This window comes from Rhamphochromis sp. 'chilingali', assembly GCF_963969265.1.
Source record: "Rhamphochromis sp. 'chilingali' genome assembly, chromosome: 2".
NCBI lineage: Eukaryota > Metazoa > Chordata > Actinopteri > Cichliformes > Cichlidae > Rhamphochromis > Rhamphochromis sp. 'chilingali'.
Window position 1 is genome coordinate 11,221,559 of NC_137930.1, and position 21,013 is coordinate 11,242,571.

At 40.6% G+C, this 21,013-nt stretch overlaps 1 protein-coding gene across 2 annotated transcripts in view; it reads left to right on the top strand.

The window, feature by feature from the left end:
* LOC308393097 (carnitine O-acetyltransferase-like) overlaps positions 1 to 20,858 on the top strand; it is a 32,827-nt gene extending 11,969 nt beyond the window's left edge. For both annotated transcript variants that reach the window (XM_080876598.1, XM_080876599.1), the window contains 7 exons: positions 7,667 to 7,767; positions 14,926 to 15,045; positions 16,842 to 16,964; positions 17,600 to 17,735; positions 18,115 to 18,177; positions 19,452 to 19,589; positions 19,956 to 20,858. In XM_080876598.1, the coding sequence (XP_080732724.1) occupies positions 7,667 to 7,767; positions 14,926 to 15,045; positions 16,842 to 16,964; positions 17,600 to 17,735; positions 18,115 to 18,177; positions 19,452 to 19,589; positions 19,956 to 20,147 (873 nt within the window). In that variant the 3' untranslated portion in view covers positions 20,148 to 20,858. The remainder of the gene's footprint in view (positions 1 to 7,666; positions 7,768 to 14,925; positions 15,046 to 16,841; positions 16,965 to 17,599; positions 17,736 to 18,114; positions 18,178 to 19,451; positions 19,590 to 19,955) is intronic.
* The last annotated feature ends 155 nt before the right edge of the window (positions 20,859 to 21,013 follow it).

The following is a 21,013-nucleotide window of genomic DNA, read 5'->3' on the forward strand; positions in this document are numbered from 1 at the left end:
ACTTTAGGTACCACTAACTGTTTAACCTGGCCGTGCTGGTGGTATAAAATGCCATCTTGCAGAATGTACAGCTCTTTATTTGTGTCAGATTCAACAGAGTCCTTTTCCTTAGCCCTCAGCAACATGGCAGACAAAGTTGGATCAACCTGCTGCATTTGTCTGATGTTCGTAGGTACTGAAAAACCTAAAGGCATATCTGGAGCAGCCTGAACTGATGTCTTTCCAACAGTGTGTTGAAATTTTTCACGTCTTCTTTGACTGCGTGGCTTCCGAGACTTCCCGGGATCTGTCTCTAGTTCAGCCTCAAAGAAGGGTAAAGCACTGAGGGTTGCATAATGCTCATCCTGATTTTTAGTTTGAGCCCTTGTTATAGCAACATTGCACTCTTGCACTTCTCTCAACAAATCATAGATGACTGGCAGATCCTCCCCAAGAACTACAGGATAGGGCAGATTATCAGCTACACCAACCTTTAACAGATAGGGTGTCCCCTGCACTTCAATAAACAGATCAGCAGTAGGGTATGGTCTTTCATCACCATGTATACAGCAAACTGATATGGTTTCAGAGGGGCATGTGTAATCGTTTGACACATATTTCCTGTGTACCAGAGTCTGTGTGCTGCCAGTATCTATTAAAGCATTAATTTCTTGTCCATTAATCTTAACTGTGGTGATTTTATTTGACTGCTTTCTCTCAGATTTAATATCCACATTCTGATGAGGCACGAAACACATCTGAGATAATTTTCTTTGATTATTAGGACACATGGGCTTAGTGTGACCTTCCTGTCCACAAAGGTAGCACACTGGTGGCCTTTTACCTGGCTTTGAGGTATTCAGGGGCTGCTTTTCCCTTGTAAAGGGCTTACCCACACCCGTCGCTGACCTCTGAGGATGCTGAGGGGGTTGCGACGGACGTGAATCTCTGGCAGCCTTCCATGCACTGTTGCTCCATGGCTGACTCTTACTTCGGGCAGCTACAAACACATCAGCCAGGGTGGCAGCCTCTGCAGCAGACTTTGGATTATGCTCCTTAATCCAGACCTGAAGCTCAGGACACAGCATTCTTAAAAACTGCTCCAAGATAATAATTTCACCAACTTCTTTTACAGTTCTGTTTTTCGGCTGAATCCATTTTTCATAAAGTTCTTTCAGTCTTGCATACAGTTCCTTGGGACTCTCATCAAAAACTTCAAGACAACGAAATCTTTGCCTGTATGTTTCTGGGTTTATATCATATTTTTGCAAAATGGCAGCTTTTACCTTGTCATATTGCAGTGAATCGTCCACATCCATATTAACATAGGCACTTCGAGCCTTACCAGTAAGAAGAGGAATGAGGTGAAAAATCCAGTCTGACTCTGGCCAACGACAAGCAGCTGCAATTCTCTCAAAAGTGGTCAGAAAATGTTCAACATCATCTTCAACAGCTAGTTTCTCCAGTTTAGGATGATGAATATGCACAGACTGACCTGTTAATATGGAGGCTGAGCCAGAACCCTCATGCTGAGATGTTGCTTGTGTCTGATAATCAGCTGGAGTTTCAACAGACTCTGGATCAGTTGATGTGGGCTCTGGAAGTGGGGTGGTTCTGGCCTGCACTTCCATTTGCAAAAGCCGAAACTGGTGTTGCAACCTCTTAAAACGCTGTTCTTGCAGTATAGCATCCTCTCTCTGCTTTTTATCTCGAACTTCCTGTTGTCCCATGAAAGCCTGAAGAATCCCAGCAATATCAAGGAGAGTTGGCTCCCTGGTATCCTCTCCTTCAGTGTCTCCAGCCACAACTGAAATTCCTTCTTCCATCTCCTTCTCCCTCTCTGGCTGCTGCAAGGCCTCTCTGGCCTCCATTTTATTTCCTCTCTTTGGGCGCACAGCATTCTGCATGGCTCAAAAAGTTTGTCAGGGGAGGAAAAAGGGCAGAAAAATGCAACAAAAAAAAATCCTGTCTCCTCAACTGAAGGATCCCACTTCTGACACCACATGTGATGGACCGAGTTGAAGAACAGGAGGAGCCCAGGAATTATTAGAAAAATATAGTTTCCATTTATTTAACCCCCAAAAATTATATTTACAAGACTAATAAATGTTGAGCTCATAAAAGAGGTCAAAGAAACAAAACTGAACTCAGGCAAAGACTGCAACCTTAACAAACCAAATGACTGCCCAAACGTACATAATTGACCTAAACATGAAATGACATACAAGGGTGTATATATAATGGCTGATCAGACCATTGTGACACATGAGGGGTAACAAACAAAACACAATCATAAATCACAAAGAGCAGTACAATCTAGTTTGTTAATAAACTAAACACTAAAGAAGAAAATCAAAAAACCCCATTAAACCCTAAACTCAAATATTTAATTAAATACAAATACTTTGTTTTTAAAGTAAAGAAAACACACATTCCCCCTTCAGCAGGAAGTGGTGGTGTGGTCCAATTATCTTCCTTCATATTTAATGGTTTCAAACCCTGGCTACCATCTTTTGTCCGGCAACTCCCAGGGATGATGGCAGGTAAGAAATAAAAAGACAAAGGTTAGTCAGAAAGCAAAGAAATGAAGTAGTATGAATTAGTGATGGGCAGATGAAGCCCCATGAAGCACTGAAGCTTTTCATCCAATTGGTTCACCCCAACGCGAAGCTTCATGAAGCTTCATTTGCTCTAGCAGGACACCTACTGGACGTAAAAATAATAGCTGGCATGAATTTGAAGAGTGTGGCATTTTGCACACAGCCTGTAAATGTCAACAACAAAAGGAGTGTGTAAAACACCTATAGTGTAGTGATGGCAGTATACTGTGTATATTTATGCTGGCAGTATGGAAAATGATTATTTGCGGCAAAGTTCGAACCGCTTCATGAACCAGTCACGTGGTACAGCCGGGCAGCGAGGCTTCGGACGTCATCATTTTCAGCTCCTCCCATAAATGAAGCAAGCCTCGATACGCGCTTCGCGGAAACGCCCCCTCCATTACTCGACACACGCTCCGAAGCCTCGATACAGAACGTCCCATCACTAGTATGAATACATAAGTAAACTAAATGTGCGCGCTTACAAATAGAACAAATGTATCCAAACCAATCAATAAAGTTATTGGAAACTAAAATGTATTAATATGTTCAAATGAAGAATGAAAATACAAAAGTTACTGACTTTAGAGTGTGGCCATGGGTTTGGCCATCACAGGTGTAAAAAATAAATAAATAAATAAAATAAAATTTAATTAATTAAAAAAAAAATTCTAGAATCACTTATAAAGTATTTTAAAAATGTGTATATATAATTGGATACAAAATCACAGAAGTGAGTACAAAGAATATTCTAACAAATCATAAATTTTAACTTTAAAACCTTAGGTGCAACTAGGTTGAACGGTTAGTTGGTTTGTTGTTGTAATTGTCCTAAGTGCCGCATTCAGTACTGTGGACAATGATGTATTATTACAGTGACTAGAGCATGCAATAGGTATTGTTGAGAAATCAGTTTTACCCCGGTTCTTTTATTCGTCAAAACTTCCAGAGACGGCACCGGAACTCAGTAGCCATTTCACAAAACCTTTATTCATCTTTATTCATCTTCATTTAAGCATGCATCTTCTAGAAGGGAAGACGAGGCCGGTGTCCCTCTCCAAAATCTTCACCCCTTTGTTAGTTACAGCCAGATTTATAGAAGTGACCCCATCATAAAACCCCCTACGGTGTGCTGCAAACTCTGTCTGTGTCTATGTGCACGAGCACATGAATGCCTACATGTGCACGTTCCCGCGTGTCTATGTGAGTTCTCGTGTGTGACTGTGTACGCATACCTGTGTGTATGTGTGAGTGCACATGAGTGAGTGTGCGTGTGGATGTGTGTGCGTGACAGTTAAAACACTGTGGGTGTAGGTAACTCCCTAGAGGTCATAAAACCCCTCTGGGGAATTTCCACTCAGTGGGGGAGGTCTCCTACACTCTACTCCTAAGTTCACGACACAGTCAGCCTTTATTACTTTAAGGGCAGTGTCTCTACAATAGTTCTACATTATATTTTAACACATTTCTAAACTCTAAAATCAGCTAAACATTCTACAGTATCTAATAGACTTGTAGTCAAGACCGCCTAAACCAAGACAACACCAAGACTGGAGGGTATCGAGACCAAGACAAAGTTGAGATGAGACCAAGGCCGAGACAAAAGTCTTTGAACTACAGCCAGATGCTGCTTCGTTTACGGGTGTCAGGCATATTTATGTGTTTTTGCGATGCACTCTCACAGCCCTCCTCACTGCTGTCTACTGTCTCACTCACTGAGAGGACAGACGCACGCTCCACTTGACTGTCGCGTCTCTCATCCTCTGTTTTTCACATAATGATATTATCCTATATCCTCGCATGTGATTGGCCACAATATGGAGGGATTGGAGCATAACTGAGCCACTGCGTGAGAGCTGAGCAGCTAAAGGAAATTAAGTGAGGAGCCGGCTCTCATTCAGTGGGAGTCGACTCTTCTGATTGACTACAAAGCACTCTCTAAGCACGGCTCTTAGAGCTGATGCTTTTGCACATGACCGAACGTTACGTTGTGTGTCAAGGATACTGTTGACTCCAAATCTATTACTATTACTATAGTAATACTATAGTACTATTGCAAAAACTGTAATTAGATTACCGTTACTTTCCCGTAGGAATGCTGCGTTACTGCATTACTAAAACCGTGATTTATTTATTTATTTATTTTTTGCGAGAATGTCTCATGACAGTGACGTAAGCAAGTGCAACGTTCGTGACAACAGCTGTGTGCAGATCAACAATGGATAATATATGGAGTGCGGGAGAGAGTATGAGCATGCAGCGTTTAAAGCGTGGAAGTACTGACCTTTAAGTTTGATTCCATAAAAAGTGACAAAAACATTAGCGTCCGTTGTGCATGGGAAGAAAACTTCTTTTTACAGCGAAAAAACCCCTAAACTTCCAAGCAAGCACCGAGTGTGCTACGACGTAATGGGAAACTCACAGAGAAACTCGCGGATTCTTCAACTGACCGCAGCACACCTGCACCAGAGGAAACCTCCGCCTACCCTACTCCTGCTTTACAGGTGAAAATAGAGCAAAAGGACCGCTGAGTCTTTGACTTTATTTATTTTCTGCTGTGTTTTACTTGCATCTATTTGAAAGAGTGAGTGTAAACACAAAAAATATTTTATTTTATGTGCTGGAATGTGCAGAAAATAGGTTTAAATGTTAAACTAATTTATTCAAGTCAGAGAATGTTGCATATAATTAAATTTTTGCTTGATGCATAAAGTTAAAAGATTAAAACTGATAAAACAAGTTTAAAAAAAGATACTTTTCCATTTGATTACATTTTGTATGATGGATTATGCAGAAAAAGTAGAATTGGGCTGAAAGCTCTATCGCTTTATCACCTCTTCAGGTTGTAAATCGTGTTTTTAAAAAGTAACTAAGTAATTAATTACTTTTGAAAATAAGTAATCAGTAAAGTAACGGGATTACTTTTGGGGGGAAGTAATCAGTAATTAGTTACTGATTACTTTTTTCAAGTAACTTGACCAACACTGGTGAGGAATCTTGGAGACCTTGTAAACCAGGATATGTCCTTTGGTGGGCATGTTAAACGAATATGTAGAACTGATTTTCCTCCATTTGCATAAGCATAAAATGAGAAATATCCTGTCTCATAGTGATGCAGAAAAACTAATTCCTGCATTTATTACTTCTAGGTGGAACTACTGTAATTATTAGTTCTTCTTCTTTGAGCAGATTTCTCCTATACTGGCTTCTCTTCATTGGCTCCCTGTTAAATCCACAATCTAATTTAAAATACTTTCACAACATACAAGGTCCTGAATAAACACTTCATCTTACTAAGACTTTAAAGTACCATATGACCCAATTGGAACATGTGATTGTTAGTCTTTTCTCTGGATTATTGTAGGTTCTTTACATTAAAATATAAAGCAACTTAGGGCAACTGCTATGATTTGGCCTTACAGTGGGGCAAAAAAGTATTTAGTCAGCCACCGATTGTGCAAGTTCTCCCACCTAAAATGATGACAGAGGTCAGTAATTTGCACCAGAGGTACACTTCAACTGTGAGAGACAGAATGTGAAAAAAATAACAAAAATGCAACTCAATACTTTGTAACATAACCTTTGTTGGCAATAACAGAGGTCAAACGTTTACTATAGGTCTTTAACAGGTTTGCACACACAGTAGCTGGTATTTTGGCCCATTCCTCCATGCAGATCTTCTCGAGAGCAGTGATGTTTTGGGGCTGTCGCCGAGCAACACGGACTTTCAACTCCCGCCACAGATTTTCTATGGGGTTGAGGTCTGGAGACTGGCTAGGCCACTCCAGGACTTTCAAATGCTTCTTACGGAGCCACTCCTTTGTTGCCCGGGCGGTGTGTTTTGGATCATTGTCATGTTGGAAGACCCAGCCTCGTTTCATCTTCAAAGTTCTCACTGATGGAAGGAGGTTTTGGCTCAAAATCTCACGATACATGGCCCCATTCATTCTGTCCTTAACACGGATCAGCCGTCCTGTCCCCTTGGCAGAAAAACAGCCCCATAGCATGATGTTTCCACCCCCATGCTTCACAGTAGGTATGGTGTTCTTGGGATGCAACTCAGTATTCTTCTTCCTCCAAACACGACGAGTTGAGTTTATACCAAAAAGTTCTACTTTGGTTTCGTCTGACCACATGACATTCTCCCAATCCTCTGCTGTATCATCCATGTGCTCTCTGGCAAACTTCAGACGGGCCTGGACATGCACTGGCTTCAGCAGCGGAACACGTCTGGCACTGCGGGATTTGATTCCCTGCCGTTGTAGTGTGTTACTGATGGTGACCTTTGTTACTTTGGTCCCAGCTCTCTGCAGGTCATTCACCAGGTCCCCCCCGTGTGGTTCTGTGATCTTTGCTTGATGAGATCTTGGGTGGAGCCCCAGATCGAGGGAGATTATCAGTGGTCTTGTATGTCTTCCATTTTCTTATGATTGCTCCCACAGTTGATTTTTTTCACACCAAGCTGCTTGCCTATTGTAGATTCACTCTTCCCAGTCTGGTGCAGGTCTACAATACTTTTCCTGGTGTCCTTCGAAAGCTCTTTGGTCTTGGCCATGGCGGAGTTTGGAGTCTGACTGTTTGAGGCTGTGGACAGGTGTCTTTTATACAGATGATGAGTTCAAACAGGTGCCATTCATACAGGTAACGAGTGGGGGACAGAAAAGCTTCTTACAGAAGACGTTACAGGTCTGTGAGAGCCAGAGATTTTCCATGTTTGAGGTGACCAAATACTTATTTTCCACCCTGATTTACGAATAAATTCTTTACAAATCCTACCATGTGAATTCATGGATTTTTTTTCACATTCTGTCTCTCACAGTTGAAGTGTACCTCTGGTGCAAATTACTGACCTCTGTCATCATTTTTAGTGGGGGAACTTGCACAATCGGTGGCTGACTAAATACTTTTTTGCCCCACTGTATATGATATATTGAATTAAAATGTATTCTTGCGTCACAATTTGCAGACAGTCTAAAGATCTACAGAGCAAAACTAAAACTGAAGCACAATGTCTTAATTACTGAAAGATATAGACTAATCCAGCTTGAAATGTAATGCTAATGGCTGTTTTGCCTTCTTTGTTTCAGTTCATTATTGGAGAAGATGGGGCATTTGGTAACAACGTCTCGCATAGTTGTGCAGATGGTACAATTGGTATGACCTTGACTGATTATGTTTCAGCATCCATGTAAGTATACATTTAAAATGCAGTGTTCTATAGTTTAGTTTTGTTGTTTGGTCTGTTAACAAAAGCTCAAATATGAGGCAAGGTGACTTCTAAAAATACATTATTCTTACCCTAACACAGACAAGTGTATTTCTTTTCCATTAAATTTATAAGACACAAGGATAGACTGATCCTTGTGCTTGGGGCTTGGACATGGAGGCAACAGCCTAAGGAGAGAACTTTCAGAGAAAGCTCATTTCCACTGCTTGTAAAGGCAAACTCATTCTTTCCGCCAATTCATTGACCATAAGTGAGCATGGGGACGTAGCTTGATCAACAACTTAATCAACAGCTTCCCTTTTACCCTCAGCTAACTTCACCACAATGTAGTGGTACAACATCCACATCATTACAGAGCCGGCAAAAGTCCCATGAACAGCTCACTCCTGAACAGGATATTGAGATGAGTTCTACGTAAGCTTTTCCGGTTGAGTGAACGCTGGCGCGACTGGCTGCCGCTACTCACCGGCCGCCACTCACCACTATCGCTAACGTTAACGCTACTGGACTCTGGACTTCTGGACTTTTGTCCTACTCCTGTTTCTAAGGCCCACCGGTGTCCCTACCCGGCTGTTCCTGTCCATGATGTGGCCTTTCAGGATCTATGTACTCTCAGTGTGGGTCTGGATCCTTATGTCATCGATCTACCGACTCGGCACTGGACTTCATCAATATACAGCTGATGAGCTCCTCTGCCTCCGCTTCTCTTTAGCTGCTCCGCCGTTGGCTGCTCTTCATTTCCACACGGACATTGCCTTCCTCCCTCGTCGAAAGTACGTACATCGAGGCTCCCGTCGGTATTTCCATCAGGATAATTCCAAACCAATTCAGTCCTTCTGGTCCACCTCTGGTCGCTCTCAACGGAACCCCTGCAGGTCTATTGACCGCAATGTTCTGACTGGTCTGCCTAGGTCGGCTAACACTCTCATCCAGTCCGACAGTATTTCTGTCAACTTCGGCCTGCTTAATATCCGTTCGCTTACGAACAAAGGACATCTCATCCAGGATCTCCTAACAGACCGTAAGTTTGACTTTTTCTGCTTGACTGAGACATGGCAACAGCCCAATGACTTTTCGCAACTCAACGACTCCACCCCCCCGGGGTTTGTTTACACCTGCCAACCTCGCGAGTCCGGCCGTGGTGGTGGCCTCGCGATAATCTATCGCGAGAACTGGAAAGTCTCGCCGCTGTCCGCCCCTACGTACAGTTCCTTTGAATCTGTTGTTTGTCAACTTTCAGGACCTACCCCAACTGTAATAGCTGTCATCTACCGCCCCCCAAAATTTAATTCTGTTTTTATCAGTGACTTTGGCGATCTGCTGACCAATCTAGCTACTGTCTCCCCTAATATAATATTGCTGGGTGACTTTAACGTTCACGTGGATAACTGCGACCATCCTCTTACCAAGGACCTTCTATCCTGCCTTGATAGCTTCAGCCTTAAACAATACATAAACTTCCCTACCCACATTAAGGGCCACACTTTGGACCTAGTCTGCTGTTCTGGACTTACCCCCTCCATCTGTACAGCTGACGAACTGCTTATTTCGGACCATCTACTTCTCTCCTTTAATGTTCACATGACCCTCTCTGTAATTAACAATCCCCGTATTATCTCTTTCCGGAATATCAAGAATATAAATCTTGATATCCTTTCCTCTGCTTTTTCTAGCTGCTTGTCTTCTAACAACTTAGCTATTCAAGAGGACCTGGTACTTTTTTATAATCATAGCCTTAGTAGTATTTTAAATTCCCTGGCTCCACAAAAAAACAGAACTGTACTTTTTTCTCGCTCTGCACCCTGGTACACCCCTGAACTCCGGCTACTGAAGCTAAAGGCCGACAGCTTGAACGTCTCTATAAGAAAACTGGCCTTACTATTCATAAGGATATGTTTAATAACCACGTTCTGTTTTACCAGGAATGTATTAGTCAAACCAAATCTGCTTATTACTCTGCTATTGTCTGCTCAAGTGAGAACTCTACCAAGACCCTTTTCTCACTATTCAACTCTTTTAACAGGCCACCTGATTCTCTCCCTGCTCATCTCTATTCATCTAACTTCTGTGATGCTCTAATGCTATTCTTTATTGATAAAATTCATAAAATACACTTAGACCTGGACCCTAATGCTCAATGTAGCTTCTCTGTCCTAACTTCTCCCCCTTCTCACTTCCTCTCTGTTTTTCAACTTCCATCCTTAGCTGATATTGCTGATCTCATCCATAAATCAAAGCCTTCTACCTGCCAGCTCGATCCTATCCCCACTGTCCTCGTCAAAGCCTGCTTACTCCTTCTCCTTCCCCTCATATCTGCTATTATTCACTCTTCACTCACCACTGGAACTGTTCCTGCTTCCTTCAAAGTTGCTGCTATTACCCCAATTCTGAAAAAAACTGGTCTAGATCCCAACAACTTTAATAATTTTCGTCCTATCTCCAATCTACCATTTCTCTCAAAAATCCTTGAAAAAATAGTTGCTTCACAAGTCCATCTTCACCTAACTGATAATAACCTTTACGAACAGTTCCAGTCTGGCTTTCGTCCTCTACATAGCACTGAAACTGCTCTTATAAAAATAACAAACGACCTTCTTATAGCAGCTGATTCTGGTCTCCTCTCCATCCTTATCCTTCTTGATCTGAGTGCAGCTTTTGACACCATCTCTCATCCCATTCTCCTTAGCAGATTAGCTTCTATTGGTCTCTCTCACACTCCACTAGCCTGGTTTAAATCATACCTATCTGACCGCACTCAGTTCATTCAATTAAAATCCTTCACTTCTCAGCTTTCTCCTTTATCCACTGGGGTGCCCCAGGGATCTGTCCTCGGGCCCCTTCTTTTCATCATCTACCTTCTTCCACTCGGACATATTTTTCGTAAATATAATATTCAGTTCCACTGCTACGCCGATGACACCCAGCTCTATCTCTCTACCAAACCTGACTCTACTCTTCCTCCACCCTCCCTCATTCTCTGTCTAGCTGAACTTAATTCTTGGTTCTCCTCCAACTCTCTTAAACTCAACAGCAATAAATCGGAACTTCTTCTGGTTGGCACTAAACGACTGCTATCCAGAATTAACAATTTCTCTCTCACCATCAATAACTCGCTGGTCCCTATCTCTCCCTCTGTGAAAAGCTTGGGTGTCATTCTCGATAGCACATTATCCTTTAACTCACATATCAATAATATTACACGTGCAGCATATTTCCAACTCCGTAACATTAATCGCCTCCGCCCCTTCCTCACACCTCACGCCACTGCCATTCTCATCCATAATCTTGTTATCTCTAGAATTGACTACTGCAACTCATTATTTGGCCTTACACAAAAATCTATCAACAAGCTCCAACGTGTCCAGAACTCTGCTGCCCGTATTATTACTAGGACTTCTTCTACCCACCACATCTCCCCAATCCTGAAGCAACTTCACTGGCTCCCGGTCAAATTTCGTATCCATTTTAAAATAATTCTGTATACATTCAAGGCTATTCATTCTCTCTCTCCACCGTACCTCTCTGACTTATTACAGATGAAGCTCCCATCCCGCTGCCTCAGATCTTCATCTTCTCTTTCTCTCTCTGTTCCCTCTGCTCGTCTGATCACAATGGGAGGGAGGGCCTTTAGCTGCTCTGCCCCTCGACTTTGGAATTCCCTACCCCCGGACCTCAGAAATATTAGTTCATTCTCTCTTTTTAAGTCCACCCTCAAAACTCATCTGTTTAAAATTGCCTATTCTTAAATTTCTGTATGTTTTAACTTTTATCTTCTATTTTTACCATTGTGTATATTTCCAGTTTTTATCTGTTGTACAGTGTCCTTGGGTGCTTTGAAAGGCGCTATTTAAATAAAATGTATTATTATTATTATTATTATTATTATTATTATTATTATTATTATTATTATTACTGGAGGTAGGAATTAAAGATCTCCTGGACCAGGGGGGCTTCTCCCAGATCATCCCAGTGGACCTTTACACATTTAGGCATGCCAACCCTGTTCAGCATCCTCCCCACCACCTCATCAACTCACCACAAGGTGATGCTTAGTTGACCGCTCAGCCCGAGTGTCCAGACCATACAGCCACAGACAGGGCTGGACTGGGACAAAAAATCAGCCCGGGTATTTTGACTAGAGACCGGCCCACCAGGTATTATAGGAAAAACCATAAAGCCTTTGAATGAAAACAAACGTCGTTGTGACAGTGATGTACACTGTCTTGTTGGTACATATGTATCAATCTAATAAACTTAAACCTACACCATCCTCCCTATTCTGGTATTCTAAACAGTACTTAGCCGAAACCCAAAGACTGCTTGGTTGAGTTAACTTCCTGAACTATCTACAACATATGGTGGAAACCTGAAATTAAGACAGAGAAGACTAGAAGTAAGACATGACTATTACTGAATATTAAAAATAATAAATGACAGATTTAGCGATATTTTCATAAACTATTTATTTACCACATCAATAAACGGCATGGCAGGGCAAAATATTTTTTCTAACATGGCAACCTTTTAAAAGTGAAAGGAGACAGAAAGACAGGTGAGAAAGAATAAAACTAAACTGACTTTTTGAAGGCATTTTACACAAAGTACTAGTACAGTATCTAGAAAATGTGGGGAAAATACTGGCATCATGTACAGTAATTTCTTCTGAAGAAATTATGTTGGGACCCTGAAAAGAACTTACTATGTACAATAATGGATTTCTATAAATTTGACATCAGATGAAAACATTGGTTGTAAGATTCAGATAATTATTTGTTAAAAGCTAGAAATTTTAAATGAGAATAAGAAAGAAAAGTATTTCTTTGTGCCCCCCTTTCCCTGTTAATGCCCTACCTGGCCCCCTGGCAAAACTTTGCTAGACCCGCCCCTGCACAGTTACCAGCTGTCAGCTACATAGAAAAGGTGTAAGTTGTCTCTCAGAATCAGTTCATAGCTTCCCTTCAACCCATTCATGTCACCTAAAAGGTAAACCTGTTTCTCCATCACCTGTTCAGCTCTGATGATTCAGTAAGGACCTCTCCTGGTTTCATCTTCATGTTTCCCTCTCACCAGATAACCAAACTGATATCATGACCAGCACTTTTTACAGCTGTAGCTCCAGCAAACCTCAGCTGATACTAGAAAGTAATATTAAATAAATTCTAACAACAGCTGATCAAGTTTAAAGGCGCTTCTGCTGTTGAACACGACCTCAGCTAGTTTCCTCTTTCTGGCGCAAAGCAGGAGACAAACAAGCAAGAGAGACGGGACTTGCGGCAGAAACGCCGATCAGCTGATCATTGATCAGTTTTGTGATTGAAGTAGCAACAGGGGGGGATGAGAGAAGAGGCAGCTGACAGCGTAAAGACACAGAATAACTCCAGCTTTTTGTCTTTTTTTTTTTTCTTTTTATTGTAGCTGAAGTACGGGACAAATCGCGTTTATTTTCAGCTCAATACGAAACGTGTAATATTAACTCTGAATACCAGAGGATTCTGTTTTTTACGGGTTGGTAGGCAACTCTACTAACTAACCATATGAATAAAATAAAGTTCACCAGTAACATAATAGCACCCACCCAACTCTATAGAAAGTCCGTCATGCTAGCTAGTACACAGTACCAGTTATTGTAACTGACTGTAAAAAGTTAACAGAACGAAAATAAACTCCACCTAAACTTGGTTTATATCTGACCCAGATAGACTGCAGGTCATAACTTCTTACCTGAAGCTCATCTCACCAGACAGTCGGATTGGCGGCTGCTTTGGGTCTCGCCACCTCCGCCTCCCCTTTCCCCCATCCACCTGCTGGCCTCCATCACTTGCTAATTTTACTGAATCTGTGAAAGCTCCACCATAGCCACTACCAAACAATTGCGTTATTTTTACACGTCTGCCAGCATCTGTCCAATCCGCCACCTTTCATCACCCTGCGATGTCTTGGTGCCACATTTTCTCATGAAGACCCTTATGTTTGAACATGTTATGGACAGACTGATCTTAATCTGAGTGTGGTCAGATTCAGATCAGGCAGGCCATTCCTCTAATCACACCCCTCCAGGTCTTGCTGTCATTGCCCACATTATTATTGAAGTCTCCCCATAGGACAAAGTTGCTTGGTGGTGTACTCTCTAGCACCCCACCTAACAACTTCGACAATGCTGGCTACTCTGAACTGTCTTTTGGCACATAAGGACAGACAACAGTCTGTTTTCTGGCCCAGAAGTGCAGGGAAGCAACAATCTATGAAACCCATGCCAAAGGATGGATTCACCAGCTACTTCAGTCTGCATGTCAAATTATCCATGTACAACTATTGGAATTTGATTGTGTGCACAAATTTTAGACAAAAAGCTTAGGCGTTGTCAATTTGTGGAACCAGAACCTCAATCCAAGAAGGCTTGCCCAGTTTTGAATGCCACTTTCCGGAAGCTCTTCTACCAGCCACTCCTGTTCTGGCAGCTCCCTTCTAGATCACTGCTCTTGGACTATGACTGGGTTTGGTTTTGTAGCCTAGACATTAAGCCCTAGGGATCTGTTACTATAAAAATGGTGGTCTAACCTGTTAGAGCTATTTATACTAATGTGGATTAATACTCAGGTTTTTATCTTTAATGTTTAACAAAGGGTTTAAAAAAAAGTGTTCTTGGGGATGGGATCTCTTTCAATGCTGGCTTTCTTGACATTATAAAAAAAAGTGTCTTTGGAGATGCTTGAGGCTTTGAGTGCTCAGGGTAACAAAGCGCTATGAAAGTAAAAGTCCAGTTACTGTGGTTTCAATCTGGAGTTGCCCAATCTAGAGACAGCACTAACTCCAGCTTTCCCACCAGAGAGGTGACATTCAATGTGCCAATAGCCAACTTAAAGAGCCTGCCAGGGCCTGTGCCTCTGACTGCCACCCAAAACACACTAGAATGCTTCCTGTGGGTGGAAAGCCCATCTGTGACTTTATACTTTTTTCTTTTTTTTTTCTCCTTAAGCTTTCAACACACTTGCAAAAAGTCTCTTGATAGAAATGTCCATTGACATAAGAGATTGTTTTACCTGTGCTGGCTTTTTTCTGCCCCTCAGTAGCATTCCCTGTTTGTCATTTGTTTTGTTTTTTTCTCCTTTTTGGAAACAGCAAGAAACTAGAGATCATAGAGTCTCCCACGGTGCCTTTGCCCACACCTCAGAAACTACACTTCAACATCACAGCTGACATCAAAAAAGCAATTGAGGAGGCCAAACAAAGCATTGATAAGTGAGTACAAAAGCTACTGCTCAAGTTTTAGTTGCATAGCCCCACTGAAAACAAAAATCCATCCCCAGAGGAAAAACCCAAATAAACACGACTAAGGGTGTTTTCACACCTATAGTTCATTTAGTTCAAATCAGTAAATGAGTTTGTAAACTCTCGTGGTTTGGGTTGTTTTCATACAGAGAATAATCAAAGTATACTTCAAGCGCAGCAAAATGCGTCGCGTTCAGTTCTTTGGCCAGATGTGTCTGGGGCAGAAGCAACAAAAGTAAACATCTGAAGAAGGTGCTGTAATCCTGGACTATTGGAGAACAGAGAATTTCCATTCATTTCACAGCTAGTTGTAAGCCCCTGCAGACCTTGCACATCCATAGTACTTTGCTACAATGAGAATGCAAATTGTATGTTGCTATGGGAAGTTTTTAGCTCAAACTTGAAATGTACACCTTTTAAAGTTTAGATTGGTCGGATCCACACCAGAGTGTGATCAAATGTTCACACATGCACAAATGAGTTTGATTTTAAATGGACTAAACAGACTAAACTTTGCTTCAAAGTAACTATCAATGGAGCACAACTTTAAAACTAAAAGGTTTATAAATGAGCCCCCAGCTATAGACAGAGGCTCATTGAAATGGAAAACCCTCTGTGGGCCATAATGTCATGAGGCCTCTGAGGAGGAAGAAAATAACCCCAGGTTTCTTTTCAACACTGTAGCTAGGCTGAGAGAGTCTGAAAAGAAATTTTTGATTCATATAATTTTAACCATTTAAAATAAATAAATAACCATCCCTCAGATGTTACTTTATGTATAGGGTTCATTACTTTTTTTTTTTCTCTATCCAAGCAACAAACATGACTGAGAGTGGACTCTCCTCTGTGCCTGTCCTGCTAGACCTCCGTGCAGCATTCGATATTACTGTAACATTTTATTACAGAGTTGAGCATGCCGTAGGAATTAAAGATGATGCACTGCAGTGGTTAGAACCATATCTGATGTCCATGTAAATGGGGAGTCTTCCTTACACACTAAGGTTAATTTATAGTGTTCCAGATAAATCTGTTCTGGGACCGCTTCTGTTTCACATTATACATGCTGTCCTTAGGCAGTGACATAAAAAAAAAAAAACGGCATATTGGCTTATCTTTAGCTCTGTTAAATCCAGTATCCAAGTTAAAATCCTGCTCATACAAGTTCTTGAATATTCAGGCTCCATCTTAATCTTAATGACCTTATGGTACTGTATCACCCCATTAGCACTTGTTACTCTCAGAGTGCAGACTTACTCGTTTTCTAGGATATTTAAAAGTAGAATGTGAGGCAGAGCCTTCAGCTTTCAGGCCCCCTTTCTGTGGAACCAGCTTCCAGTTTGTATTCAGGAGACAGAAACCATCTTTACTTTTAAGATTAAGATTAGGCTTAAAGCTTTCCTGTTTGATAAAGCATACAGGTAGGACTAGATCAGGTGACCCTGAATCTTTCTTTAGTTACACTGAAATAGGTGTAGGTTACTGGGGCTTCCCATGATGCACTGATGTGAGTAAGGAAGACACTTTTCATTCTGCATTTGATCATTAGTTACTGTTTTATACATTGTGTGTTGTCCTGCCTCCCTTCATTGGTGCCACCTCTCCCAGTGTCCTGATTCTGAAAAGAGAAATTGCAGTGCAAAACTCCATAGTTCATTACCTCCATTCTCCATACTTAACATGGCATATATACATATTTTAATAGCAATACTTATAACAGGAGCATGCAATACACAAACACATCTGTTATCCTATCCTCTTCACAACAGAATCGTCCAAGACCTGGATTTCAGTATTCTCTCATTCAGCCACTATGGGAAAAACTTTCTAAAAGCAAACAAGATGAGTCCTGATCCTTTCATACAGATGGCTATACAGCTGGCCTACTACAGGTGAGTAATCTAAACCTTACGGAGATGTTTCTGTAGGCTGACTTTTTCTTGACCAAGTTAAGATGGAACAGACAATCCTAAACTCATTAACCGTAACAACCTGGGTTCACACTCATACAAAATGCTGTAGTCACAGATTTAACAATTTTTTTTTCCTGCATAGACCTAATTGAGAGCAAAGCTTATTTAACATTCACATAAAATGTTGATCCTTATCAAAAGCACATGTATTTCTTTGTTAATCTATATGCCTAAACTTTATAGCCTGCTTAGTAATTAGATTGTTGCCAGCTGACCCTTCTGAAGGGCCTGACACAAGATTTTCATTACAACTGTTAAGCTGTAATGAAGTCATTTGTATGAGACTGGTGATGGTTGCAATTCTCAATTTAGAGAAGGTTTGGGCTGCACCAACAAAATGTTGAAGTTTTAAACTTGTCTGTTTATTAACCATGCATTGTAAAGATAAAGAATAAAAAAACAAATATTGTAGTGTGACTAGAACATAGCTTTGACTTGCACATCATTGACTTCTCTTATATTTTGTTTTTACACAGTATCCCAACATTTTTGGAATTGGGGTTTCATTTTGGAACACAGGTTGTTTAAAATATTTTTCTCCAATCTCTTGGCAGGGTGCACCGGCAGCACTGTGCATCTTATGAAGCTGCCTCAATGCGACTGTTCAGGCAGGGACGTGTAGGTGAAATCCCCTCAACTTCAAGTGCCTCAGTTGCCTTTGTCGTGGCTTTTAATGACCCAAACAAGAAGGTATGGGGAGGGTGTGTGTGCAGGTATTTCACTCTAGGATTGTGGGTAGAGTTATTTTTCTTTGACACTGACATAATTTTCTGTGGCACTGAGTTTTATATTCAGAGTTCACAATACATCTGCTGTGGATGATTGCATTATGACTAATCAAATCAATCCCCATGAAGAATCTGAATGGGATTTTTTTTTTTTTTTTTTACCTGCAGAACACTCTGTTCTGTTGCCTACTTTTCTTTGGTGTCACTTCAGTATTTGAAGTAAGCTGACAGTTTCACTTATTTGCATGTTGCTGGTATGTAATGCTTTAGATTACAAACTTCTGTCATAAACACTACCTTGTTACAAGTGATGAATTGTAACTTGTAATCTTGTTGTACAGAACACAGAGAAAGTGGATCTTTTGAGGAAAGCTATAGAAGTGCACAAGTGGAACACTAGCATGGTGAGTTTTAATGACAAAACTGCTCAGTGCTTCAGTTTAGTGGCAGTCTGTTCCTGTTAAATGGGACAACAAAATGTTAACATTAACACGCACCACACTACAGTAAAAATCAGCTTACAAACTTTGCACCTCTAAATCCAGGCTGGGTAAACACAACGCCACTAACAAGCTCTGTATTTACATATCTTTCAGCTGTATTTAAAAATAACAACATTGTTGAGAGTGATGGAAGTCACACTGTTAGTCTGTATGAGCAGCTGTGTAGACTACAGAATGAGCAGTGCTGTTCCTATTGGCTGTTCCCATCACTCAGATCCTTTCCTGAAAGGGGCAGTGCAGCAGCCAGGTTGATTTAAAGCGACAGACACTGAAACAGATGATTGTTGCAGACATGGTACAAAAAATGCTGTCTGATATTTCTGGGAAACTTCAAATATGCTATAAATGTAAATTATGGGGACATGTGACACTCACATTAATATGACATCAATTGGCAATGAATAAAAGTGTAAAGTTTAAGACTCCTGTAAAGATACTGAACTCTACTCCACACTGATACCAACAAGGTAATAAATGCAGGAAAGAACGGCAAAGATGGGGGAAGAGAGGACATACTGTCATACTGATAGGCAGCAACAACTGCTCTTCTAAAATTATTTGATGGCCTTTCTCTTTAGTGCTGAATGCTCCAAGAGCAGAAAACTGACATTTTAAAAAAATAAAACACCTTAAAAATCCCCACACTGCTTCTTTGTTTTGGCTTAGTTTTTCTGTAGTTTGTTAGGTAAATACAATCTCTGATAATCTAGAATTATGACTAGATTGTAGTCTTCTCTATACAGCCATGGTAAAAACAAAGGATGGGTAACCTAAATAAATGGAGACTGTATAATTACAGAAAGTCTACGTTATCCCTTGTGTATCTGTAAGTCTGCTTGCATCTACTTGAATCTGAGACCAGATGACCTTTTTCTTCAAAATGAAACTTTTCATCAAAATGTACCACCTGCATATGGGCCTAGGCAATGGACTTCAAAGAGGTATATCAGGAATGGCTACTTAGCTCTACATGTCCATGTTAGTATAATCTAGGCTTAAGAAGATGACCATAGGATATAAAACTATGGGGTACAAAAAACCCATGCAAACATGGATAAAAGAATCGGACTTCTTTGTTGCTGTTGTGCTGAAACTGTCTGAAAAATGCTGTGTAAGCACTCTACAGGTCATGTTTAGTCCTGTGCAAACATTGTGAGTTGTCTTCTTTGTAATAGGAAATTAGTGGACAGACAGTCTTTGGGCACTTCCTGGGTCTACAGCACCAAGCAACTGAGAAAAATATTCCCATGCCGGACATCTTCACAGACGCCTCCTTTGATAGAGTTTTTGACTATCGACTTGCTACAAGTCAGGTGAGGAGCACAGCTGAAACTGAGCTGACAAAGTCTTAATAGTATTATATTACTAGAGACATAATCAAACTTCTGTCTGCCGCAAAAAATGGTTAATGTTTCTCCAATTGGTATCTTTCCAAACTGATGAGGAAGGGACTCATTTATATTCTTTTGTTTAAATATTATTTTTGTTTTCAGCCTCAACTGATAGTTATGATGAACACAACACATCTATTAAGATCAAGGACACTCTTAGGCTATATGACATGGTATTAGCTGTGTTGCTAATGAGGTTTCAATCATTCTCACAAAGTGCATATCAAACAACTATATTGTTTAACACAATAATTAACCACTATGTCAAACTTTGTTCTACTTCACAAGGTGCAGTCCAAATCTGGTTGTCTCCCATGTGCTTGCCCTTATCAACGTAAAACGTATGATATATGCTATACTCTTTTGAAGGATGACATGGCTTTTGTGTTGTCAGCCTTCAAAACAAACACAGAAAATAATTCAGAAGAGCTGAAAAAAGCTGTGGAGGATGCACTGCTGGACATGAGGACCATACTGTGAAAACAAAGACATGAATAAAGTGGTGGCTTTTCACTTTTGTTGAATGCAACATTTGCTTGACCAACACTGTTGGTCAAGCAAATGTTTATGCTGGTAAAAAGAAATGATCAGTTGTAGTCAATTGTAATCACTAATGAGAAGTTTATACAAGTTTGTACAACTTATTAAAAGATTTAAGTGAGTTATATATTTGAACCTGTATACATTTGATGCCAAGTGTTAGAGAAAATCTAAAATGAATTCAAACTTGTCCAGGCAATTCTGTTTTTGAAGTCAATTTGACGCCTATTTTTGTGTTAAAAAAGAAGTACAGGTGGCTAAAAAGATATTTAATTATTGTGAAGCGAAAAGGTCTCCATCCATTCTGTTTTAAGGCTCATATATATGACCATAATGTCAAGGCTTAATAGCAAGTACAATGTGTCCAACTAAGTACCTAATTAAAAAAACAAACTGAAATGTATGATTTTACACAGAATATTTGAAAAAACTGTCCAGGAGATTTTCTATGATAAAATATGCAATTTGTCTGTCAACACAGAAGAACTGATGGCATGTGGAAGGTCCCCACACTTTTACCTTTTCCACAACTCAGAGGATATCACCAGGCCGATCAGCTCTCTAGAGATTTTTTTGTTTTGTCTCTGTAATTCGTGGTTTTGTATTTTGGTATTTTAATTCTGAGCCTTCAGTTGGTTATGGTGTACGGGGGGGGGGGGGGGGGGAAGGGTTTTCCGGTACTATGTAAGTTAGGATGTAGATTTCCTGCAGAAGCCTAAATCAAGTCTTAATGTTAGAAGGATATTTAGTGCAGAATTTACTCTTTTTTTTTTTTTTTTTTTTTTTTTTTACTATCTATCCTGCTA